The sequence below is a fragment of the Lithobates pipiens genome, unplaced genomic scaffold, assembly GCF_037356315.1.
Source record: "Lithobates pipiens isolate NorthernLeopardFrog02 unplaced genomic scaffold, aLitPip1_a1.2 Scaffold_19, whole genome shotgun sequence".
NCBI classification, from domain to species: Eukaryota; Metazoa; Chordata; class Amphibia; order Anura; family Ranidae; genus Lithobates; species Lithobates pipiens.
The window spans coordinates 483325801-483348816 of NW_027507764.1; the positions used below are offsets into that span (position 1 = coordinate 483325801).

At 43.1% G+C, this 23016-nt stretch overlaps 1 protein-coding gene across 1 annotated transcript in view; it reads left to right on the forward strand.

Moving 5' to 3' along the window:
• CHMP4C (charged multivesicular body protein 4C) overlaps positions 1 to 11507 on the forward strand; it is a 35578-nt gene extending 24071 nt beyond the window's left edge. The window contains exons 3-5 of the mRNA XM_077492937.1: positions 7438 to 7552; positions 7676 to 7784; positions 10337 to 11507. Of these exons, the coding sequence (XP_077349063.1) occupies positions 7438 to 7552; positions 7676 to 7784; positions 10337 to 10401 (289 nt within the window). The 3' untranslated portion in view covers positions 10402 to 11507. The remainder of the gene's footprint in view (positions 1 to 7437; positions 7553 to 7675; positions 7785 to 10336) is intronic.
• The last annotated feature ends 11509 nt before the right edge of the window (positions 11508 to 23016 follow it).

The following is a 23016-nucleotide window of genomic DNA, read 5'->3' on the forward strand; positions in this document are numbered from 1 at the left end:
TCTGTCAAGACATGAGCTCTATAGAAAAGACTAGCAGGCATACATAATATGCATAATTATACAGTGGTACAGTGATAATTAAAAAATGGCATAGTAACTGTAGACAATCATGCAGAAAAAAAACGAGTTTCGACCACATATAGTAGAGGTCGTCTTCGGGGGGAAGGATACGAACTTCTAAGAGATACAATATATAAATAAATACATTGAAAACCAAACAGTAAAATGTGTTGATTCCAAACAAAGTACAAAATAGGTTAAGAAATATATATTTACCACTGACAGCTGTATATCATGCCATTGCTTGCTAAGCTGTTGCCAGGCTTCACAAGTTTGTTCCACGATTGCAGCAAGTCTGCACTGCATGACAGATCAACTTTCTTTGCAAACATTCTGCAAGTCTGCTGCAAGTTCTGATTCAGTTATGTTGTGCAATAGTCATCCCACCATAGGGGGCACTGTGGCTGAATTTTCATTCTGTAGACTTGCAGAGCTCTTGCTGTAGACTCACCACTGCAACTTTGCTCTTGCTAGAGACTTGCCATGCAAGTTTTCTACAAATTGTAAAAGTGTCAAATAGAACTTGTGCTTCAAGTGTTCTGGAAGTGTACAACTTGCCAGCGAAAAATTGCAGCAAGTTAACAGACTTACAATTCAACACTGCCACAAATTTGTGGCAAGTTATCCTTGCTATCTGGGTAATTACTGTAATAGACCAATTAAAGAGGAGGGTGGCAGAAGGGGCATGGGTACGCTCAATTGTACAGGAAATATCATTTAGTTAGTTTATTACATACCCTATTTTAGACCCAATGAAGTCATCATTGGGTCTTTGTGCTGCAATTCGTGGTTGGTGGGAGGACCGGTAGGGTGCAGTCGTATATTCCTGAAAACATCTCAGTACTCCTATCAAGAGCCCTCAGTGGCCTGGATCGGGAGAAGGGTTAGGCAAATATCAAAATGCATTAATGGGTGGAAATCTGTCTGGAAGATTTGGTGTTCCTATGTAGGCTACATTTGCATGCAGACCTCCCTAGGCAACACCCACATGTCCTACCGAGCCTTCATAACTGAAAAAAATAAAATAGATGTAAATGAATGCGGTGTGCCAGAGACAGTAAAGCTGAAGGGGAAGAGATAGATGATTCTGGACAGCCAGGAAATCAGGTTGGTTCTTTTTCAATTGCTGCAACTTTTAATGCACACTTTGAGAAGCTCACAGTGTGCAGTGAGGTCAGAATAAGCCATTTTGGAACAGATGAGGAGCCTTTAACTATATACCTTAAGACAAAATCTAAGGAAATATTGGGCATTCACTTCCTACTAGGCAGGCATGAAAATCATGAAAAAGAGCAGACTCTGTACTCTTCTAAATTTTTAGTTTAAAGCCCTTTAGCAGTTGGTTCATAAAATGTTAGATGAAGTAGGTTATGGGTAGCTGAAGAATATAAGTTTCAACAGAAAGTGCTAATGGTTTTGCTTGGCTGTAAAATAATAACTCACATTGATAAAAACCTGATTACACAAGGCTTTGTGCTGGAGTCATGTGCAGGAGCCTTTCAGCAAAGGTGATAAATGATCCTTTATCTGGGACTATACACATACAAGCCATGACCTGGATAGGAGCCAATGAATAGCTCAGCATATACCCACAGGAAGTTGTCAGAACCAGATCATGTGCAAAGCCGTATTTCAGTCACATGCCCTTTTGGTCACTGCAAAAGTCGTGACCACAGATCTTTATGAATGTATGATTTCAGTTTCCAGCACCATTTTGAAGCATAACATGCTGGGTATCAACTTACTTGGCGTAACATTATCTTTCACAATCTAAAAAAAATATAATTGGACTAACTTTGCTGTTGTCTTATTTTTTTAATTATAAAATAAAATAAAAATTTCCAAAAAAAGTGCACTTGTAAGACCGCTGCGCAAATACGGTGAGACAAAGTATTGCAACAACCGCCATTTTATTCTTTAGACCCCTTTCACACCAGGGCGTTTTGCAGGCGCTATAGCATTAGAAATAGCGCCTGCAAAACGCCCTAAAGAAGCTGCACCATTGTGTGTAGTGTGAAAGCCCCGAGGGCTTTCACACTACAGCGGTGCGCTGGCAGGACGTCAGAAAAAAGTCCTGCCAGCAGCTTCTTTGGAGCGGTGAAGGAGCGGTGTGTTTACCGCTCCTCCACCGCTGCTGCCCATTGAAATCAATGGGGCAGCGCTGTAATGCCACCGGCAAAACGCCGCTATTGCGGCGTATTGCCGGCGGTTTTAACCCTTTCGCGGCCGCTAGCGGGGGGGTAAAAGCGCCCCGCTAGCGGCCGAAATGCGCCGCAAATCCGGTGGTAAAACGCCGCTAAAAATAGCGGCGTTTTACCGCCGACGCAAGGTGCGGTGTGGTGTGAAAGGGGTCTTAGGGTGTTAGAAAAAAAAATATGTTTGAGGATTCTAAGTAATTTTTCTAGCAAACAAAACTAACTTTAACTTGTAAACCCCAAACTTCAGAAAGAGGCTCGGTCCTTAAGTGGTTAAACAGTATAGACACTTATTTTTAATGTTTTACATAGCTATACTTGCAAATGGGGCCAACCTGAAGTGTTCTAGCAAGATTACATTTTTTGACTAAAGTTCCACTTTAACCACTTAAAGACCGCCTGCCGTACATAAACTGTCGCAAGGCGGCTCTATTGCGCAAAATCACATACCTGTACATGATTTTGTTCAATAGCCACTGTGTGGCGTGCGCATGCTGCCTGAGCCGCAATCGCACGCTGATTGGCCTCAGGGGGGATCACTACCCACAGAGACAAAACAGCGGTCTGCCGATGTAAACAAGCAGACCACCCTGCTGTCAGGCATGGATGCTGATCCATGTTCCTGTTAATCAGGAACATGGATCACAGTGTCCATGCAGTGAGCCCATCCCCTCCACAGTAATAATTACAATTAGGGAATAACTTAACCCTTTGATCACCCCTGATGTTAACCCCTTCACTGCCAGTGTCATTGCATATTTTTAGCACTGATCACTGTAATAATATCACTGGTTCCCAAAAAAGTGTCAAAAGTGTAAGCTAGGTGTCCGATCTGTCGCAGTCTTGCTAAATATTGCTGATCACCACCATTACAGGTAAAAAAGAATTTAAAAAATAAAATAAAAATGGCATAAATCTATCCCTAATTTTGTAGACACTATAACTTTTGCTCAAGCCAATCAATATACACTTATTGGGATTTTTTTTGGCAAAATATGTAGCAGAATACATATTGGCCTAGATTGGTTAAATTTTTTTAGAATGTTTTATAGCAGAAAATAATAAATATTGTTTTTGTTTGTTTTTCTTTTTTCAAAATTGTTGTCCTTTTTTTGTTTTATATTGCAAAAATAAAAATCGCAGAGATGATCAAATACCACCAAAAGAAAGCTCTGTTTGTGGAGGAAAAAAAGGACCAACTTTATTTAGGTACAGTGTCACACGACCGCGCAATTATCAGTTAAAAATAGCACAGTGCCATATCGCAAGAAATGGCCCGCCCATTAAAGTGATGTACAACCACTTTTACCTGCAGGTAAGCCTATATTAAGGCTAACCTGTAGGTGCTTGAAATGGTTTAGGAGATATTTACTAAAAATACGAGCGCCGATGTCACCGGCGCATGCGCCCTTTAGAAATCGTGCCGTTTCTAATAGGGGTCATGCCGTGACTGGTGACTCCCACGCACATGCGCGAGAGTGACGTCACACGACTCTGGCCAGTCTCAGCGCCAGCGTTTTACGGCCCCAGAAGGAAGAGGGGCAAAGATGGATGCTCCCTGCTCCTTGGGACAGCGCGGGCTTTGGTGTCAGGCAAGTGACACATAATGGGCTACTATGCGATGCATAGTTTACCTTTGCAGGGAAGTAAAGAGGAAGTAAAACCAACCAGGGTTTACTTCCTCTTTAAGGGGGTAAACCTTCCGGGGCTGAAGTGGCAATGTCTTTTGTGGCTTTGATATTTAATAAGTATTTAGGGTCTACAACTTCCTGTAATAAAGACCGATCACTGCTGCTCTCTCTCCTTGTGCAAGGGGACTGGTCTTGTCTCCGCCCCCTCTCGTCGTTTTCTGCAGGCAGCATGTAGTGGGTGGGGATACTGGGCCCCTCCCACAGCTCTGCTTTCTGTGCAGGCTATGTGGAGTAGGGTAGGGACACAGCTAATTTATTTTTAAAACAAAATTGCGTTTCTGCTGCCACCAGAATACATAAAACTTTGGATTTATTAGTAGCAATCAGAAACCAATGAATATGAACGGAAACATTATCTATAAAAGTGCTTTAAGCATAAACAAATGTTCTTTTCTATAATTTATTATTGTTAATGCAGTTTAATGGAATAAAACTTTAATAAGACATCTTTTTAGTAGTTGGCGATAAATATTTATTTTGCTGTAAGATTAAGACGTGCACGTCTAGACAGTTTATACATAACAAAGGATCACATTGCCAGTTAATCCATAGGAGATATAATAGGCGGGACACGCCGCTTGCTTGTTTCCTGACATTAAATTGATGTAAAAGAAGATCTTACAAGAGCACAATACACTTCACTGAAGGAATAACAATGTCTTTTGTGGCTCTGATATTCAATAACTCTGTAGGGCCTACATGGTAGCTTTTAGAGAAGAAAATTCATAGCTTGTATCCGCAGTCAATTCAGACTTGTTCTGCAATTATGATCTGCTTATTGTGCGCTATCTGTAACACTACATATTTATATCTGGCTCCTGCAATCAAATACCTCCTCATTTCCATGCAGCTTCTTTTGATCAGCCTGTATCCAGCAGGTACTGCAGCAAAAAGCTCACAGCAAGTAAAAACTATCTATTTATCTCTGCTATTAAATGTAGATTGTTGTAATAAAGGAAACCGTGGAATTATGTATAATGTAAAGGAAACGTGTTCCTCAGAGGCAATCTTCTGCTTTTTTATTTCTCTTTCTTTCTCTGATCAGCTTAAAACTAACATAATGTTTTTGAAAATATGATTTATTTATTTTTTTCTTATTGACATTTTTAGCCTTGGATTGGAGCTGCGGGATACACATAAAGTGTCTCTAAGCTCTTCAAGCTTTGGTTTATAAAATAAAAAATTCTATTCAAATATGTAGACTTTTAAAGCCGTAGTAAACCACTGTGTGCATGCGTGCGTGTGTGTTTTGTGCGTGTGTGTTTTGTGCGTGTGTGTTTGTGCGTTTTTATGTTTGTGTGTGTCTGCGTGTGTTTTTTTATGTTTTTTTTTTTTTTTTTGCAATCCACAAGATAAAGCCATAATGTGCTAATATCACATACTAGTACATTATGTGAAACTTGCCAGAAAACAAAACCCTCCAGAGCTGCGCTGTCACCACTTATGCCGCATACACACGATCGGAATTCCGGCCAGAAAAAGACAGATGAGAGCTTTTCATCGGAAAATGTGACCGTGTGTATGCTCCATCGGAATTTAGCTGTCCAAATTTCCGCCAGCCAAAAATTCTCAATTTTCCCAACGGAAAAAACGTTCTATTGAAAATTCCGATCGCGTGTATGCAATTCCGACACGCCAAAAATCAAGCATGATCAGATTCAACTATGAGACAGAAGCTATTGGCTATGGCTACTGGATATTGAACTTTCTTTTTCTAGTCCCGTCGTATGTGTTGTATGTCACCACATTATAAACGATCGGAATTTGTTGTGATCGTGTGTAGGCAAGACAGCTTGACCCGAATTCCGTTGGAAAAACCATGAGAGCTTTTTCTGATGAGAATTCCGATCATGTGTACGTGGCATTAGAGGGCTTCATTCTTCACTTGGTCTTACTTCCAGGTTTGCGGTCTCCTTGCAACCTGCACGGTAAAGCCGTAATGTGCTAGTATTGCATACTGGCACATTATGTGAAACTCATCTGAAAATGAAGCCCTCCAGCGCTGTAACTCCTGAGAGGGCTCCCATCTTCACCCGGTCTTCCATCTGGATTAGCGGACTCCTGCTGTTTGAGTGGCTGGAGCCACGATGATTTGCCGCCGCTTACGGCACAGGACTCTGAAGGAAACATCCTGTGCAGCAGCTGGTGGGAGAGCCGAGGAGGGATTTGTAGTGTGCATAGACCAGTGTACAGGACTGCAACTAACTTGCACTGCTGGTTTCAAGCAAACAGAAATGAGAGGAAAGAAGGGGTTCAGGAGCTAGCAAAGGACTTTATAAAGCGGCAGAAATGCACAGTAAGAAACAATTTAATGAAAAATAGATTACACGGCCATTAAGTTGTGAATACATATAGATTATTTTAGAGAATAAGGCTATTTTTTTTTTTTTTTACATCACTTTAAAGAGGAGCATGAAGCGTTGAAGCTAAACCCAAAACAGGCAAGCAGAGCTTAAGGGACTTGTCACCAGAATTAGCTGTAGACTCCCTGCAGCTGATATTTACTCCATTCTATACTTCGTGATGCATTGTGTCTCTGTGTGGAGGTAGTCACCTTGGTAGGGGGGCAGTGTTTTGTTTTCTGATGTCATTACTGCCCCCTACTAACTGCTGATCTGATGACTGATGGGGTAACGATCCAGTAACAGCAGGACAGTTTGCGAAAGCACAGTTTCACAGAATAAATGCAGTAGGAGCAGGGAGATGCCTGCACCATGGATCCTCAGGTACAGCTTGCTCTCTGGCAAAGAGAACAGTGAGCAGCACAGTAACCGTGACCCCATCAAATCTCACTCCAAACCTCCAGATATTAGCAAGAAGGGGCACCAGTGCCCTAGTGCAGAGGTCTCCAAACTTTATAAACACAGGGCCAGATTATTGTCCATCAGACCTTAGTGGGGCCGGACTGTGGTCACTAAGAACAGAAAATGCCCCATCAGCAGTGGAAGTAGACAATGTCTCAGAGTGCACTTTTATTTTTTAGAAGGAATTCAAGGCCAAAGGTAGCATTTCATGGTAACCATTTTTAACCATTCTCCACTCTATTTGAAGAATGTAGATATGCTTTAAGCCCATAGTGCTGCCTCCCAGCAGCCTGTTTAAAGTACAACTATAGGCAAAACTTTTTTATTTTTTTTAGTTTTGAATAGCGTACAGACGGATTAGAACACTTGCCAGTTTTTATTGTTGTCTGTGCCTCCCATTTCACCCTCTCTATTTGTCCTATTTACCATTATCATTGAAAGATCTCTCTGTCAGAACACAACAGCTCAGCAGGGGAGATTGCTGGACTAACCTCGCATGGTTAGTACAGCAGCTCCCGACTGGATCTGTCAGTTTTTTTTTCCCGTGCAACCCATGAAAGAAAAAACCTCTAGTGTGTAACCGGCTTAAACACAACCTCTCTGGTCTAGAACACAGTGTAATCTCCTGTAATTGATGTTTTCTTACTGGTCTTCATCAGCTGACAGTATGCTTTTTTTTATTTGTAGGGATCTTGATAAGATTGATGACCTAATGCAGGATATTCATGAGCAGCAAGATGTTGCACAAGAAATTTCCGATGCCATTTCTCGACCAGTTGGTATTAGTGAAGACTTTGATGAGGTAAATGGCAAACATCATAACTAAATTACAGTATATTGTTATATTTGTTGTACGAGCATATTAACTCATAATTATATTTTGGCTGTTGTCAAGTATTTCATTGTATGTCTATTACCCTTTCAGGATGAGTTATTGGCAGAATTAGAAGAGCTGGAACAGGAGGATCTCAACAGACATATGGCCAGTGTCACGTTGCCTAGTGTACCATCTCACAAACTTCCTGCCCGCCCAGGTATACAGCTTTCTGAATGTCTTGTGTTAGTCAAGTAATTATACCTTAGTGAGCACCAGACAGTGCTTCATGAGCCTAATATGACTCACATTATAATATAGCTTTGAACAACCTTTCCAATGAGTTCTAAACAAAAAAAATTGATCTAGGAGCACTTTCTGCAGTCTACATTTCTGATAAACCAGTCAAGAGCTCTCCAACTGCCATACAGTTCAACAGCTTATTATTTATACATTTTGGAGCAACATAGTGTTGCTTGCCATAATTTCAGTTATTTACAGACCAGACGTAGTGCAGACAGATAGAAAAACTTTTGTCTCTGCAGCCTAGATGGTCATCCCACCCACAATGGTATAATAATGCCAGGGGACAGAGAAAACCAAAATCTTCTTGTGTCTGCTGAGGACTCCCAGCTGTGAGATTTCAGCACCTAAGCCCCCAGATGGTCACAATAAAAAAAAAAAGTCTTCAGCTACAGTGCCTTGAAAAAGTATTCCCACCCCTTAAAATGTTTCACATTTTGTCGTGTTGCAACCAAAAACGTAAATGTATTTTATTGGGATTTTATGTGATAGACCAACACAAAGTGGCACATAATTGTGACGTGGAAGGAAAATGATAAATGGTGTCTGCCGGAGCCTGACATTGCACGTGCGATCTACTGACCACGGGTGCAATGCTTTGCAGTCCCCGAAAGCTAATAATGAATGCACATTTATTTTTATTTATTTTTTACCTGCAAAAATATGTGCATTTATTTTTTATTTTTTCCTAAAGGTGAACTTGGCCTTTTTAAGTCAACTCATTTCATTCAAAAGTCCTTGAAAAAGTTTATCCAGACCTACTACTTGAGAGGATTCCCAGACGTATTAAACAGGGTTATTTTATTGCTTATGAAATATTTAAATTTACATTATACTGTATGTTCATCAGCCAATGGGAGAAGTATATACAGTATCTCACAAAAGTGAGTACACCCCTCACATTTTTGTAAATATTTTATTATATCTTTTCATGTGACAACACTGAAGAAATGAGCCTTTGCTACAATGTAAAGTAGTGAGTGTACAGCTTGTATAACAGTGTCAATTTGCTGTCCCCTCAAAATAACTCAACACACAGCCATTAGTGCCAAAACTGCTGGCAACAAAAATGAGTACACCCCTAAGTGAAAATGTCCACATTGGGCCCAATTGGCCATTTTCCCTCCCTGGTGTCACATGACTTATTAGTGTTACAAGGTCTCAGGTGTGAATGGGGAGCTGGTGTGTTAAATTTCTTGTTATCACTCTCACTCTTTCATACTGATCACTGGAAGTTCAATATGGCACCTCATGGCAAAGAACTCTCTGAGAATCTAAAAAAAAAAAAAAAAAAAAAAAAATGTTGCTCTACATAAAGATGGCCTAGGCTATAAGAAGATTGCCAAGACCCTGAAACTGAGCTGCAGCACGGTGGCCAAGACCATACAGTGGTTTAACAGCACAGGTTCCACAGAACAGGCCTCACCATGGTCAACCAAAGAAGTTGAGTGCACGTGCTCAGCATCATATCCACAGGTTGTCTTTGGGAAATAGATGTATGAGTGCTGCCAGCATTGCTGCAGAGATTGAAGGGGTGGTGGGGGGGGGGTCAGCCTGTCAGTGCTCAGACCATATGCCGCACACTGCATCAAATTGGACTGCATGGCTGCCATCCCAGAAGGAAGCCTCTTCTAAAGATGATGCACAAAAAAAAAATATTTACAAAAATGTGAGGGGTGTACTCACTTGTGTGAGATACTGTATGTATATATATATATTTGTGTGTATATATAATATATACAATATTCATATATAAATAGTGTGTGTGTATATATAGTATATATATATATATATATATATATATATATATATATATATATATATATATATATATATATACACACACACTGTATGTGTGTGTGTATGATTCTTTGAGCTTGGGTTTGCACGGGAATTGCAGCACATTCCTGTGCGCATTACATGTGTTGTCTCTGGGGTGCAATTTGAGCCATTAATTTTGCGCTGTTTTTTTCAAAACGATTACAGGGTGGACGGGTTGCGATTTAGACGTGGTAGCGAATTTGCGGTGATTTTGCACCACATCTAGTGTAAACCCAGGCTCACGCAAATCACAAATGATGAATTTTATCAACACTCAGCCTGGGTTCAAACTAGATGGCGTGTGAATTTGGCACCGCATCTGAATCCCAACCTATCCATGCAAACCAATTGCAGAGTGTATGTTAACGACATCCCACAATCGGTTGGCAAAACACAGAGCGATTTTCATAATTGGATCACATGGGTGTTCACAAATCTGGTGCGGGCAAAAAAAAGGGTCTTGCACCAGTTTGGTGTGATTTGAGCCATACAAATCCCTGGCTTAAATCGCACCCCAGAGGCGCAAGAATGTGTCTTGCACCGCAGCAGTGTGAACCCAGGCTTAAGCTGCCCAAGAGTCTCTAAATTCATCTTTCAATTACGCAGCTCAGGTTCCTCATTACTTAACCTTGTTTTGCTTTTCTACAGCCTCATCGCGGAAGAAGGTGGAGGAGGAGGATGACATTAAGATGTTGGCTGCCTGGGCTACTTAATTTGGAACTTTTTCTACTCTCTGTAGAGATTTGTAAATTATGATTATCATTATATATACAGACTAAGGATCATGAATGTGTGCTTCATTAACTGCGGTGCTACAATTACTGGAACTCGACAAGCTGAACACTATCACCCATTTAAAATGGCAAATAAGAGTGGGAATCAATACATTAAGTGACATTGTATCTTGTATACCTTTGCTGGGCCCTCCAGGTCTCCAATGTGATCACACTGATCAGCTACACTCACCCAACTGAGAATTGGCCAATACTTGTCAAATTGTATAAACTGTGGGAACACTACTGAATGTGCTAATTTATTTAAAGCTGAACTCCGGGGCAAGCAGATATTGTCTAATTGCATGAGGCATGTGTACTCCTATGCCGCATACACATGATTGGACATTCCGACAACAAAATCCCATGTTTTTTTTTTCTGCTGGATGTTGGCTCAAATTTGTAATGCGCACACATACACCCAGTCGCACAAAGTTGGTCGGAAGTTCCGAACGTCCAGAACGCCGTGACGTGTACAGTTTACCGCTGGTCACCCCTGGCCACAACACGTACAACAAGACGAGAAAAATGAAGTTCAATAGCCAGTGTTGTTCTTCTGCTTGATTCTGAGCATGCGTGACGCTTTGTGCATCGGAATTGTGTACACACGATTGGAATTTACGCAAACGGATTTTGTTGTCGGAAAATTTGAGAACCTGTTCTCAAATTTTGTGCCATGGAAACTGTCAGATGGAGCCTACACCTGGTCGGAATTTCCGACAAGCTCCGATCGCACATTTTCCGTCGGAAAGTCTGACTGTGCGTACGCGGCATTACTTGACTTTTGGGGCGATGTGAGTATTTCTTCCAGAGCTTTGCAGTAATCCCTTCTGTGCAGGACCTTCCTGTAATAAAGACCGCTCACTTCTGTTTTCTTTCCTTGTGTAGGGGGACTGGTCTGGTCTCCGCCCCCTCCTGTAGTTTTCTTCAGGGGGTTGGGATTTTGGGTCCCTCCCACAGCTGATGATTATGTCACCACAATGTTTACAAGACAATAACTGGGTATGCAAAATCATTTGAGCTACATAAAAAAGTTTTATAATTTTTGTGGTTAATGAAGAATTTATTTAAATGAAAATTTTGTACCAATAATTCAGTTTAAAAACATTACCTGGTCCTAAGAAGATATGGTGAATACTAATGCAAGAAGCATTGCCTTTTGGTGTATCAGAGCCTTTAAAATGTTTTTTTTTTTTTTTTTTTTTTTTTACAACAATTATCTGAGAAAGGTAAAACAAAAAAAAAACATTTTTTTTTTACATTTTGCATAGACTTACACATAGACACAAGAGAAATATGCAAAGTGCAGTAACCCATAACTACCAATCCCCTATCTTTTTATCTAACTGTTCTAAACTGATGTAGGCTGACATTTGATTGGTTATAATGGGTTACAGCACATCATTATTTGCACTGCCCTACTAAATAGCCAATTGTCAGCTGTTTACATACAGTATATTGTAGTATTTGCATATAATTAGAATAACCAGTACAGTTTTCCGTGTTCTAGGTAACAGGATATGGTGCTTCTCCATATGGCCCCTATAGTATGATGGCGGTCAATACACATTCCAGTTTTGTGCTGATCTTTTTTCATCATTGAGAATTCCAATGTACCAGCTTTTGGCTGAACTAACAACTTTTCTCCAGACCAAAAACTTGTGCACTAAAATACCACAATACAGAAGAAAACATATTACTGGGGTGTGCTGAAGTGACCACTGTTTACACCCCTATTTATATATTTTAACAGTAAAGCATCCCTTACTCATCTCTAGTAAAGTTTCTTTAAACAACAAATCAAAATCATATATTATAATATAAAGTTCTGCGCTAACCCCAAACAACTATTAAAAAATAACCCCCAAAAAAACCCGAGCTGCTGTATTAACATCATAAGGATATTGAAAAAAATGAAGAAATATATATCTGCAGTGCCAGTAATCTAATAATCATTGACCATAAAATTCAAAATGAATGTATATAAAGTGATACCTATAAACAGCAACAAGAATATAGTGTGTGTGTATATGTATATATTCATATATAATCGTTTATAAGCATCACCTTATTTACATTGATTTTGATGGCTAATGATTATTAAGCAGGCCATAGACGAGTTGAAAAAACAATGAAATTTGTGTCAATCGTTGAATCGTTTCGCATCATTGGTGTGCCGCAATTTTGGTTTTCGAAAAACAAAAAAAAACAACTAATGGCTCAATCATATACGCTATTTTTTGTTTTTTTTGATCGACAGGACTTTTACCTTTTAGACTCGCCTGCTATAAAGTTGCAGATATAAATCTAAATTATCTACAACCACAAGTGCAAACAATTGTGTATATATGTCAAATCAAATAATTCATTTTACACAATGTTTTATGATAATTCAAGGAGGAAATGTTGGACAAAGTTTGTTGTGTTGGAAGAAATGATAAACAGTTGTTCTATAGATCACATGTGGAGGCAGATGGACACTTATTGGTAACCATGGGTAAGTGCGCACTCTTCATTCTTTGGAGCAAAATAAACCTAAAAGTTCTTTACTTATGGATAAAGCTGTGAATGTGACATTTCACCAAGCATTCAGGGTGATTGCACATTTTTGCGCATTGCACATGCACATTAAGGATCACATTTTTTTTAATGGACTGCCTAACACACCAAGCAAGTAAGCAACCACTACTGTAATGCAGCACACCACGATGAAGGATACCGCTTTATCATGAGTTGTGGTTTCACTGCAATGCATGCCCATGGGCAAGGTGTTAAAAAACCATTCAGAATGAATAGAACTGCGTTGTGTCAATGCATGTTCAAGTGTGTTGTGGTAACTCAGCACAAGTGTGTGAGCGGGGCCTCGAAGCAGGAGAATCTTCTAGTGCAGGGATGTCAAACTCCGTTTCATAAATGGCTGCATCAGCATTATGGTTGCCCTCAAAGGGCCAGATGCCCCCCCCCCCCATAAGAAGTCAAGTGTCCCCAATGCTTCCTTGCATTATAATTAGGCCTCATGTACACTGCTGCTGGTAAACGGACGTTTAGGAGCAGTTGGGCATTTTTCAGCTGCTCCTGAACTCTCCTCTGTTATCTTATCAGTACATGTACACAGGATCGTTATAGTTTCTAGGCAGTTGAGTTTCAAAGCTTTTTTTTGGAACGCAAAAAAATGGGTTCAGAAGGATGTTCAGAGGCATTTGAAATGCCAAATGCTTGTAACAGCTTATCAACACTGCTGAATGCGGTAACTCACGTTTAGCAGCGTTTGTCGTTCACAGACGATTTTCATTTAAAAATAAATACATTTTTAAAACTTTTTTAAAACGCTTCTAAACGCAAATGCGACATGTAAGCGGTTAAAACAACCGTTTTAAGACGCCAGTATGTAGCTGTAAAGTTAAATCGTTCAGGAGAGGTTGAACAACATCCCATGTACATGAAGCCTTACTTTGGGCTGCTCCTGGGAAAAATCCAGGTGAGAAAAGGTGGGCGTGGAGAGAAGGGGGGTGCCACAGCTGCAGAAGAGGTGAGAGGGCCACATGAAATGCCTGGTGGGCCATATTCAGCCCGCGGGCCTTGTGTTTGACCCATGCGTATGTTTTAAATGACAGTGATTTGGGAAATATGAGTGCCTTTATAAATATGTTCCATAGTTTACTGTAACCATACTTGAAAAGTTCTGCTACATGAGCAGATTTTGTTTAAAATTACCCAGCCCCCCCCCCCCCCCCAATTTCATTTTCAAATTCAAGCACATACAATATAATAGATACAAATAAATGCAGCTCTGTATTCATGTACACACCCTTAAACATATTTTGTTAAGCACAATCGGGGTAACTGAATTTGAACTGGTATCAGTGACTTGCTGTACAGCAGCCTCAGAGAGCTGGAAGCAGTACAAGAAGACAGTCCATTGTACTGATAGGAGAAAAGAATAGAATGACAGTGAGACAGGCCCATCAAAGTACTGCTTCTCCTTTCACTGTCCAGTCACAGGCTGGCAGAGGGACAAGACCTAGAAGTGTTACCCAGCTGCAGAAAATTTAAATAAATAGGGCTCTTCCCCCACTAGACAGGACTGTGCTATATGGCAGAGCTGTGTAAATCGCAAGACAGAAACACATCCTTTTGGCAGGTAAAACTGTTTTTCCTCTCATGTATTTTATGTGTATTTAGTTGTTGGCGTGATCTCTATCTTTAATGTTTTTACTTATTTCAGTGTTTAATTGTTGATGTGACTTTGCCATTTTTTCAAGATTTCTCTATTGTTTTTACTAAGCCCATCAAGCCTTATGTAATGAAGGGCAGACATATTCTAAATAAAGCTTAGCTGACAGCCCCGACTGCCTCCATAGACACAGTGCAGTGAGTGAGCATTGTCACCCTAAGACAGGAATTTACTAAAATTGGTGCACACAGAATGTGGTGCAGCTGTGCATAGCAACCAATGGGCTTTTACCTTCAACTTGTTCAAATAAAGTTGTAGTAAACTCTCCATTATGACTTTTCACCATGTCTTTCAAACGACACCAACCATTTCCATTTAGGAGAAAATGCCCAACGTTCCCTTTAATGACATCATTGGTGTGTGCGCTGTTTTTCCCTGATTCATAGCATGCTCAGTATACCGTCAGTCCATTAAGGGAGATGTTGTGCCTCCGTCATCTGCAGCATTGCAATCCCGCAAAAGTACAGGCCCATTCACAACTTCACAATAAGTAATGCGCATGTGCGGGATTACGGCCGATGACAGAATGAAAGGGCAGAAGTAAAATGCACTTTGGAGGTGGAAGACAACAGTTTACATGACACCGGCTGCAACCAGGACACATACAAGGAAAATAAGCTGCAAAACAAGTAAGGAACACCCAAGAGGGATAAATATTAATGTAGAATGTTGTAGAAAGCTTTGGCATACTGGCTTTATAGCTTTTTATGATTTGTGTGGCTGAGTTTACTACCGCTTTAAGCTTTGTCCATAAAACCTAGAAAGTGATTGGTTACTTTACACAGCTGCACCAGATTCTGTTTGCACCAGTTTTGGTAAATCTCCCTCCTGAAGTGTGTTAATGGCAGGATCACCAAGTCAAAATGAAGGGTAAAAAATCCTAAAAAAGGAATACAGCCATCACATATAATGTGGCGTACACTTGATCGGAATTCTCGTCGGAAAAAACATCTTTTTCCGACGGAATTCCACTCAAACTTGGCTTGCATACACACGGTCACACAAAAGTTTGCTGAGCTTTCGACCGCCAAGAATGCGGTGATGTACAACACTACGACGAGCCGAGAAAAGGAAGTGCATGCTTCCGAGCATGCGTCAGAATTTTGCGCATCTGAATTGCTACAGGCGATTGGGATTTCCAATCGAAACTTTTTCCATCTGAAAAATTGAGAACCTGCTCTCAATCTTTTGCTGGAGGAAATTCGGCCAGAAAAATTTGGATGGAGCATACACACTGACGCATTTTCTGCCGAAAAGCTCTCATCGGTCTTTTGCTGGCCGAATTTCCGATCGTGTGTACGCGGCATATGGAGTAGTAAGCTGCAATATATTAAATTTTTGGTTTTGGGTTTGCAATGTATAAAGAATGCATTGCAGAGCTGGAAGCAAAGCCTGCTTATGTAATGAAGACATTTGGCTGCCCCATGTGCATATCTCTTTATAAATTAGATTAGAATGTAAAACATGAACTCACATTGATAAGATCATTTCCAGTTAGATGACCTCTTTTAAATGTAAATTTGAATATACTGAAAAGATTGTCCATATTTATTCAAAGGGATTATGCAAATGGTTAGTAATTAGGAACACCTACAGCCATATTTGGTATGTAAAATTTATATTTGGCAGCATATAAATAATGTAAATTACTCCAGTTCAGAAAATACAAACCTGTACATACAGTATATCATACACTGCAGTTGTATTGTGTAATACTTTCGCTCTTTATTGCTTAGGGTGTGAAATAAAATACTATGGTGTTTATGATTTATAGAAACTGCTTGGAAAGTAGTCATTTGGGTTTTCTGAATTCAGTAATAATGTGGTATGTCAATCTGACCCATTCCTCAGTGCTGTGTGGAAATGTTCAAAGTTCTGGTATCTGGAGTGATTTATGGACCCTGGGGCAAAGGCTAATAGTGCCATTGTGTGATAGCGGCTAGTCAAGTCTTGGATGGGAAAATAAAATATGAATCGGCTTTTGTGCTGTGGGCAATACTCTATTTTCTTTGCTCGTGCTTTAACCAATTGAACACCAGGGCTCTTCTTACACTTTTTTTTTTTACATGTGAAAATCCTTATTTTTTTGCTAGAAAATTACTTAAAATGGGCGCATTTTTTTAATTTATTTTTTATAAACACAATATAATAGCCTATTATTTGGTAAAATATAAATGATGTTACACTGAGTAAACAGATACCAAATATGCCACACTTTAAAATTGCACACACCTGTGCAACAGCAACAAATTATGTACGTTTTATTAAAAGCCTTTATTGGTTACCACTTTAGATTTACACAGGAGGCCTGTTGTTTGAATTATTATTCTCGATCTGATGTTTGCAGTGATGCCTCACATGTCTGGTGCAATCCCTGCTTACGTATGTGTGCAGGACTGACGCATGCGTTCTCCTGTGCGTGCAAGCACGTGGGGGATGGGGGCACTTTAAAAAAAAACTTTATACCTTTTTTTTTTTTTACACTGTCCCTTTAATTATTATTATTTCTTTTTTTGGCTCACTTTTATTGTTATCACGGGAAATATAAATATCCCCTGTGATAGCAATAGGCAATGACAGTCGCTCTTTACTAAGAGATCTGGGGTCTTTTAGACCACAGATACTCTCCTCCACCCTTCGGATCATACCAAGATGACTGCCAGCTGAAAAAAATAAAAAGTCCAAAAAAAAAACCCCACTCAAAGTGCAGTGACATATAGTTATGTCGCTGGTCATCAGGTGGTTAATATATCAACACTAATATCTGGGGAGTTCCCCCTGTTTTATTGGTTTGAAGATGAAACAAGTGCACTCTAACCCCAATGGCTTATTAAAAGGTCAATATCATTGGTCTTCAAACTGTAGCCTGGGAGCTGGATTGCAGCCCTTTGCTTGCCTTTATTTGGCCCATAGGGCACAATTTCTACCACTGACACCAAATAATGAGGACTATTCCTCCCAATGACAGCAATAATGGTGCATTATTCCTCCCACTGATGCCAATGATGAGGCGCTATTCCTCCCACTGCTGCCAACGATGGTGCACTATTCCTTCCACTGACACCAATAGTGATGGACGAACTTCCGACGGGACGTTTCGCGAACGCGAAACGCGAACGGACACAAACGTTCGCGAAAACGACCGTTCGCCGCGGGCTCCATTGACTTCAATGGGAGGCGAATTTCGCAAACCTTTAGGTCGAATTTGCGGCCACGGGGTAATTATTAGGGGGTAGCACGTAGTCCCACCACCTGGACAATAGCATAATACATGTATGAGGTGAATTTGGGATCGATAACTACAAGCATTTTTTTTTTATTTGGGAAATTGTTCTGACAATTCAGGACTATGGAGCTAATGAAGGCAATGGAGGAGAGGGAAGGTCAGGGACCAGGGTAGGCAAACAAGAGGGTGCAGGAGATACAGAGCACTGACAGCAGCACCGTAATACAGAGCACTGACATCAGCACCGTGACATACAGCGCTGACAGCAGCTCCGTGACATACAGCGCTGACAGCAGCTCCGTGACATACAGCGCTGACAGCAGCTCCGTGACATACAGCGCTGACAGCAGCTCCGTGACATACAGCGCTGACAGCAGCTCCGTGACATACAGCGCTGACAGCAGCACCGTGACATACAGCGCTGACAGCAGCTCCGTGACATACAGCGCTGACAGCAGCTCCGTGACATACAGCGCTGACAGCAGCTCCGTGACATACAGCACTGACAGCAGCTCCGTGACATACAGCGCTGACAGCAGCTCCGTGACATACAGCGCTGACAGCAGCACCGTGACATACAGCGCTGACAGCAGCTCCGTGACATACAGCGCTGACAGCAGCTCCGTGACATACAGCGCTGACAGCAGCTCCGTGACATACAGCGCTGACAGCAGCTCCGTGACATACAGCGCTGACAGCAGCTCCGTGACATACAGCGCTGACAGCAGCTCCGTGACATACAGCGCTGACAGCAGCTCCGTGACATACAGCGCTGACAGCAGCTCCGTGACATACAGCGCTGACAGCAGCTCCGTGACATACAGCGCTGACAGCAGCTCCGTGACATACAGCGCTGACAGCAGCACCGTAAGCAGCCCCAGGAGGAAGTCAGCACAGCACAGGGATGGTGTGATCCCCTCATAATAAGAACCCCCAGGAGGAAGTCAGCACAGCACAGGGATGGTGGGAGCCCCTCATAATAAGAACACCCAGGAGGAAGTCAGCACAGCACAGGGATGGTGGGAACCCCTCATAATAAGCAGCCCCAGTAGAAATATGACACCGCTCAACCTCTTCAAAGAGGAGGGTAGGGGCATATAGTACGGTGTGCTTTTTTGGGTCAGGGAAGTGAGCCAAATGAATTAAGAAGGTCTGTGTGCTTGATTCCAAAAATTGTTTATAGACATATACATGGTCTACTGATCACATGTGTTGAATTCCTCCGAGATCCATGCCTCATTCATTTTTAGAAATGTGAGGTAGTTAACACTGTGGTGAGCTAGGCGAGTACGCTTATCGGTCACAATCCCCCCTGCTGCGCTGAACGTCCTTTCGGACAGGACACTGGATGAGGGGCAAGCCAACAGTTCGATTGCAAATTGGGCAAGCTCTGGCCAGAGGTCAAGCCTGCCCACCCAGTAGTCTAGGGGTTCATCACTCCTCAGAGCGTCCACATCGGCCGTTAACCCAATGTAGTCGGACACCTGACGGTCTAGGCGTTCCCTGATGCTGGATCCGGATGACACCTGTCGATGGGTCGGCTGAAAGAATGACCTCATATCCGAAGTCACCAACACATCTTCAAACCGGCCTCTTCTTGCAGGCGCTGTTGGATTGGTACCCGCAAATCCTTCTCTGGGAGTGGGAATTGCTCCTCTGCCAGCGCACGCAAAAGCAGAATGCAGCATTTCTCGAAGCAAGGCCTGGAAGTGCTGCATTCTGACAGCCCTCTGCGACGGCGGTAACATTTCCGCCATTTTGTGTTTGTACCGGGGGTCTAAGTACGTTGCCACCCAGTACTGGTCCTTGACCCTCATGCTTTTTATACGGGGGTCCCTATTAAAACACTGGAGCATGAAGGCCCCCATTTGCACTAAAGTGGAAGCGGTGTGGTGGCCTGGCTCCTGCTCATCATCCAGGATAATGTCGTCCTCTTCATTCTCCTCTCCCCATCCTCGCACAACAGGGATCCCAGAAAGGTTTAAAGCATGCTCTTCTTGCTCCTGCTCATCCGCCCCGGCACCATCCTCCTCTGACTCCTCATCAGACTCCTGTTGTTGACTTGTCTCAGATAGAGTAGCCCCCCCTGGGAATTCATCCAGCATTGCGACTTCCTCATCTTCCCGCTCCTGCTCCTCCACAGCCTGATCAATGACACGACGCAATGCACGCTCCAGAAAGAAGGCATAAGGTACCATGTCACTGATGGCGCCATGGCTGCGACTGACCAGTTTGGTGATCTCCTCAAATGGCCGCAGAAGTCTGCATGTGTCGCGCATGAGCAGCCACTGGCGCGGTGAAAAAAAACCCAGCTCCCCAGAACCGTTTCTTTCGCAGAGTTCATACAGGTAGACGTTAACTGCACGTTTCTGCTGGAGCAGCCTATCAAGCATATAGAAGGTTGAGTTCCATCGCGTCGGGCAATCGCAAATAAGACGTCTGACCGGCAGATGGTGTCGCCGCTGAATGTCAGCAAGGCGAGCCATGGCCGTGTAAGATCTTCTGAAATGGGCCGAGATTTTCCTTGCCTGCCGCAAGATGTCCTGGACCCCAGGGTATTTGACAAGGAATCGCTGCACGACCAAGTTTAAGACGTGTGCCATGCACGGCACGTGCGTGATTTTGCCCTGTTTCAATGCGCTAAGCAGATTGGCACCGTTGTCACACACCACTTTACCAACTGTCAAATTGAGCGGTGTTAGCCACTCATCTGCCTGTGAACGCAAAGCTGAAAGGAGTGCCGGGCCAGTGTGGCTCTTTGCTTCCAGGCACAACAGACGCAGCACGGCATGGCAACGTCTCACCTGGCATGTGGAATAGGTTCTGGGGAGCTTGGGCGGTGCAGTGGAAGAGACGCTAGCAGCGGAAAAGGAGGAGGCAGCTGAGGAGGAGAGGGAGGAGGATGGAGTAGGAGGAGGAGAAGAAGAGTCAGGCCTGCATGCAATCCGTGGCGGTAAAACCAAATCTACACGGGTGCCACGGGTTACATGCTTGACGGCCGTCAGAAGGTTCACCCAGTGGGCAGTAAAACTGATATACCTTCCCTGCCCGTGTTTGCTAGACCACGTGTCTGTGGTCAGATGTATCTTGGCACCGACACTGTGTGCCAGAGATACATTCACTTGCCGCTGAACATGGCCATATAGCTCTGGGATGCCCTTCTCTGAGAAATACTTCCTTCCTGGGACCTTCCATTGTGGTGTTCCAATGGCCACAAATTTGCGAAAGGCCTCCGAGTCCACCAGTTTATATGGCAGTAGTTGGCGGGCTATGAGTTCTGACAAGCCAGCCGCCAACCGTTGGGCAAGAGGGTTATCCGGCGTCATCATTTTTTTACGCTCAAACATTAGGCCCACGGAAGCCTGCCTTTTTGCAGAAAAATGTGAGCTTGGCGTGATGGAAGGTGGAGTGGAGGACAATTGTGAGGAGAGAGGAGAAGGAGAAGTAGAAGACGAGGCTGGACGGTGAGAGCCTGCAGTGTGGCTTTGTGTGTTCCGTTGCTCCCACTGGGCTCGGTGATGGCTGCTCATGTGCCTTCTTAAGGCGGTCGTCCCTAGGTGAGTATTGGGCTTACCGCGACTAACGCGTTGACTGCAAAGATTGCAGATGGCAACGCTATTGTCAGCAGCGGACACGTTAAAAAAAGCCCACACTGCGGAGCCATGTGCCGGTGTCCTGGGAGCGCCAGATGTGACCGTACATGGTCGATGACTCGCTCCTGATACATTTGCAGTCTGCTTTGTCCCTGCTGTGCAATGTAAGTCATTGCTGCTTCTCCTCCCTATCTGCTGGTCCATATCTCCCTCTGAACTCCCCTCCTCTTCCTCTCTTGTGGGCACCCACGTGACATCACTAGACACGTCATCATCAACGTCACCTTCCCCACCGCTATAAGTAGAGTAGGCAGCAACACCGGGGACCAACCTCCTCCTTGGGCTGATCTGGGTACTGGCGTCAGACTGCTGAGTAGCGCTTGTTGCTACCTCCTCTTCCTGATCCAATACCAAGAGTGGCTGCGCATCAGAAATGTCCTCTTGATATGGATCGGAAAATAATTCCAGTGACTCAAGCGGAAGGTATGTGGTGGTGGTGGTGGTGGTCGTGTTGTTGGTGGTAGTGTCTTTGGGGGTGCACATAGCAGAGAGTGAAGAAGAGGGTGCAGATCGAGAGGATGAGGAGGGTGCAGAAGAGTAAGGCTGAGCGAGCCACTCAACCAAGTCTGGTGCATCCTTTAAAGTAATTGAACGCACCTTCTGCAACTTCCCACTTTGGCTCAAGCCTGTTGCTCCTGCCCTACCCCTACCACCCCTGCGGAAGGGCCTGCCTCTTCCTCTGCATGTCATTTTTTAAATGACCCTGTGACAAAACTCTTAGTCCCTATACCGCTGAAGGACTGCTGCAGTATAGGTGAGCGGTCAGCAGTGGTGCACGTCAACCCTATCTATTGTGGACCTATAGCGGTCCTTACAGAACAGCAGACTGTACCGCACTCAAGCCTATGTACCGTAGCACCCTATACCAAGTTACCAGTCCTTATAAGAACTTTTGTGGACCAAGCAGGTTGTGTATTAGTGTTTAGCAGACTGTACGTCAGTCCCTATACCGCTGAAGGACTGCTGCAGTATAGGGCAGCGGTCAGCAGTGGTGCACGTCAACCCTATCTATTGTGGACCGATAGCGGTCCTTACAGAACAGCAGACTGTACCGCACTCAAGCCTATGTACCGTAGCACCCTATACCAAGTTACCAGTCCTTATAAGAACTTTTGTGGACCAAGCAGGTTGTGTATTAGTGTTTAGCAGACTGTACGTCAGTCCCTATACCGCTGAAGGACTGCTGCAGTATAGGGCAGCGGTCAGCAGTGGTGCACGTCAACCCTATCTATTGTGGACCGATAGCGGTCCTTACAGAACAGCAGACTGTACCGCACTCAAGCCTATGTACCGTAGCACCCTATACCAAGTTACCAGTCCTTATAAGAACTTTTGTGGAACAAGCAGGTTGTGTGTTAGTGATTAGCAGACTGTACGTCAGTCCCTATACCGCTGAAGGACTGCTGCAGTATAGGTGAGCGGTCAGCAGTGGTGCACGTCAA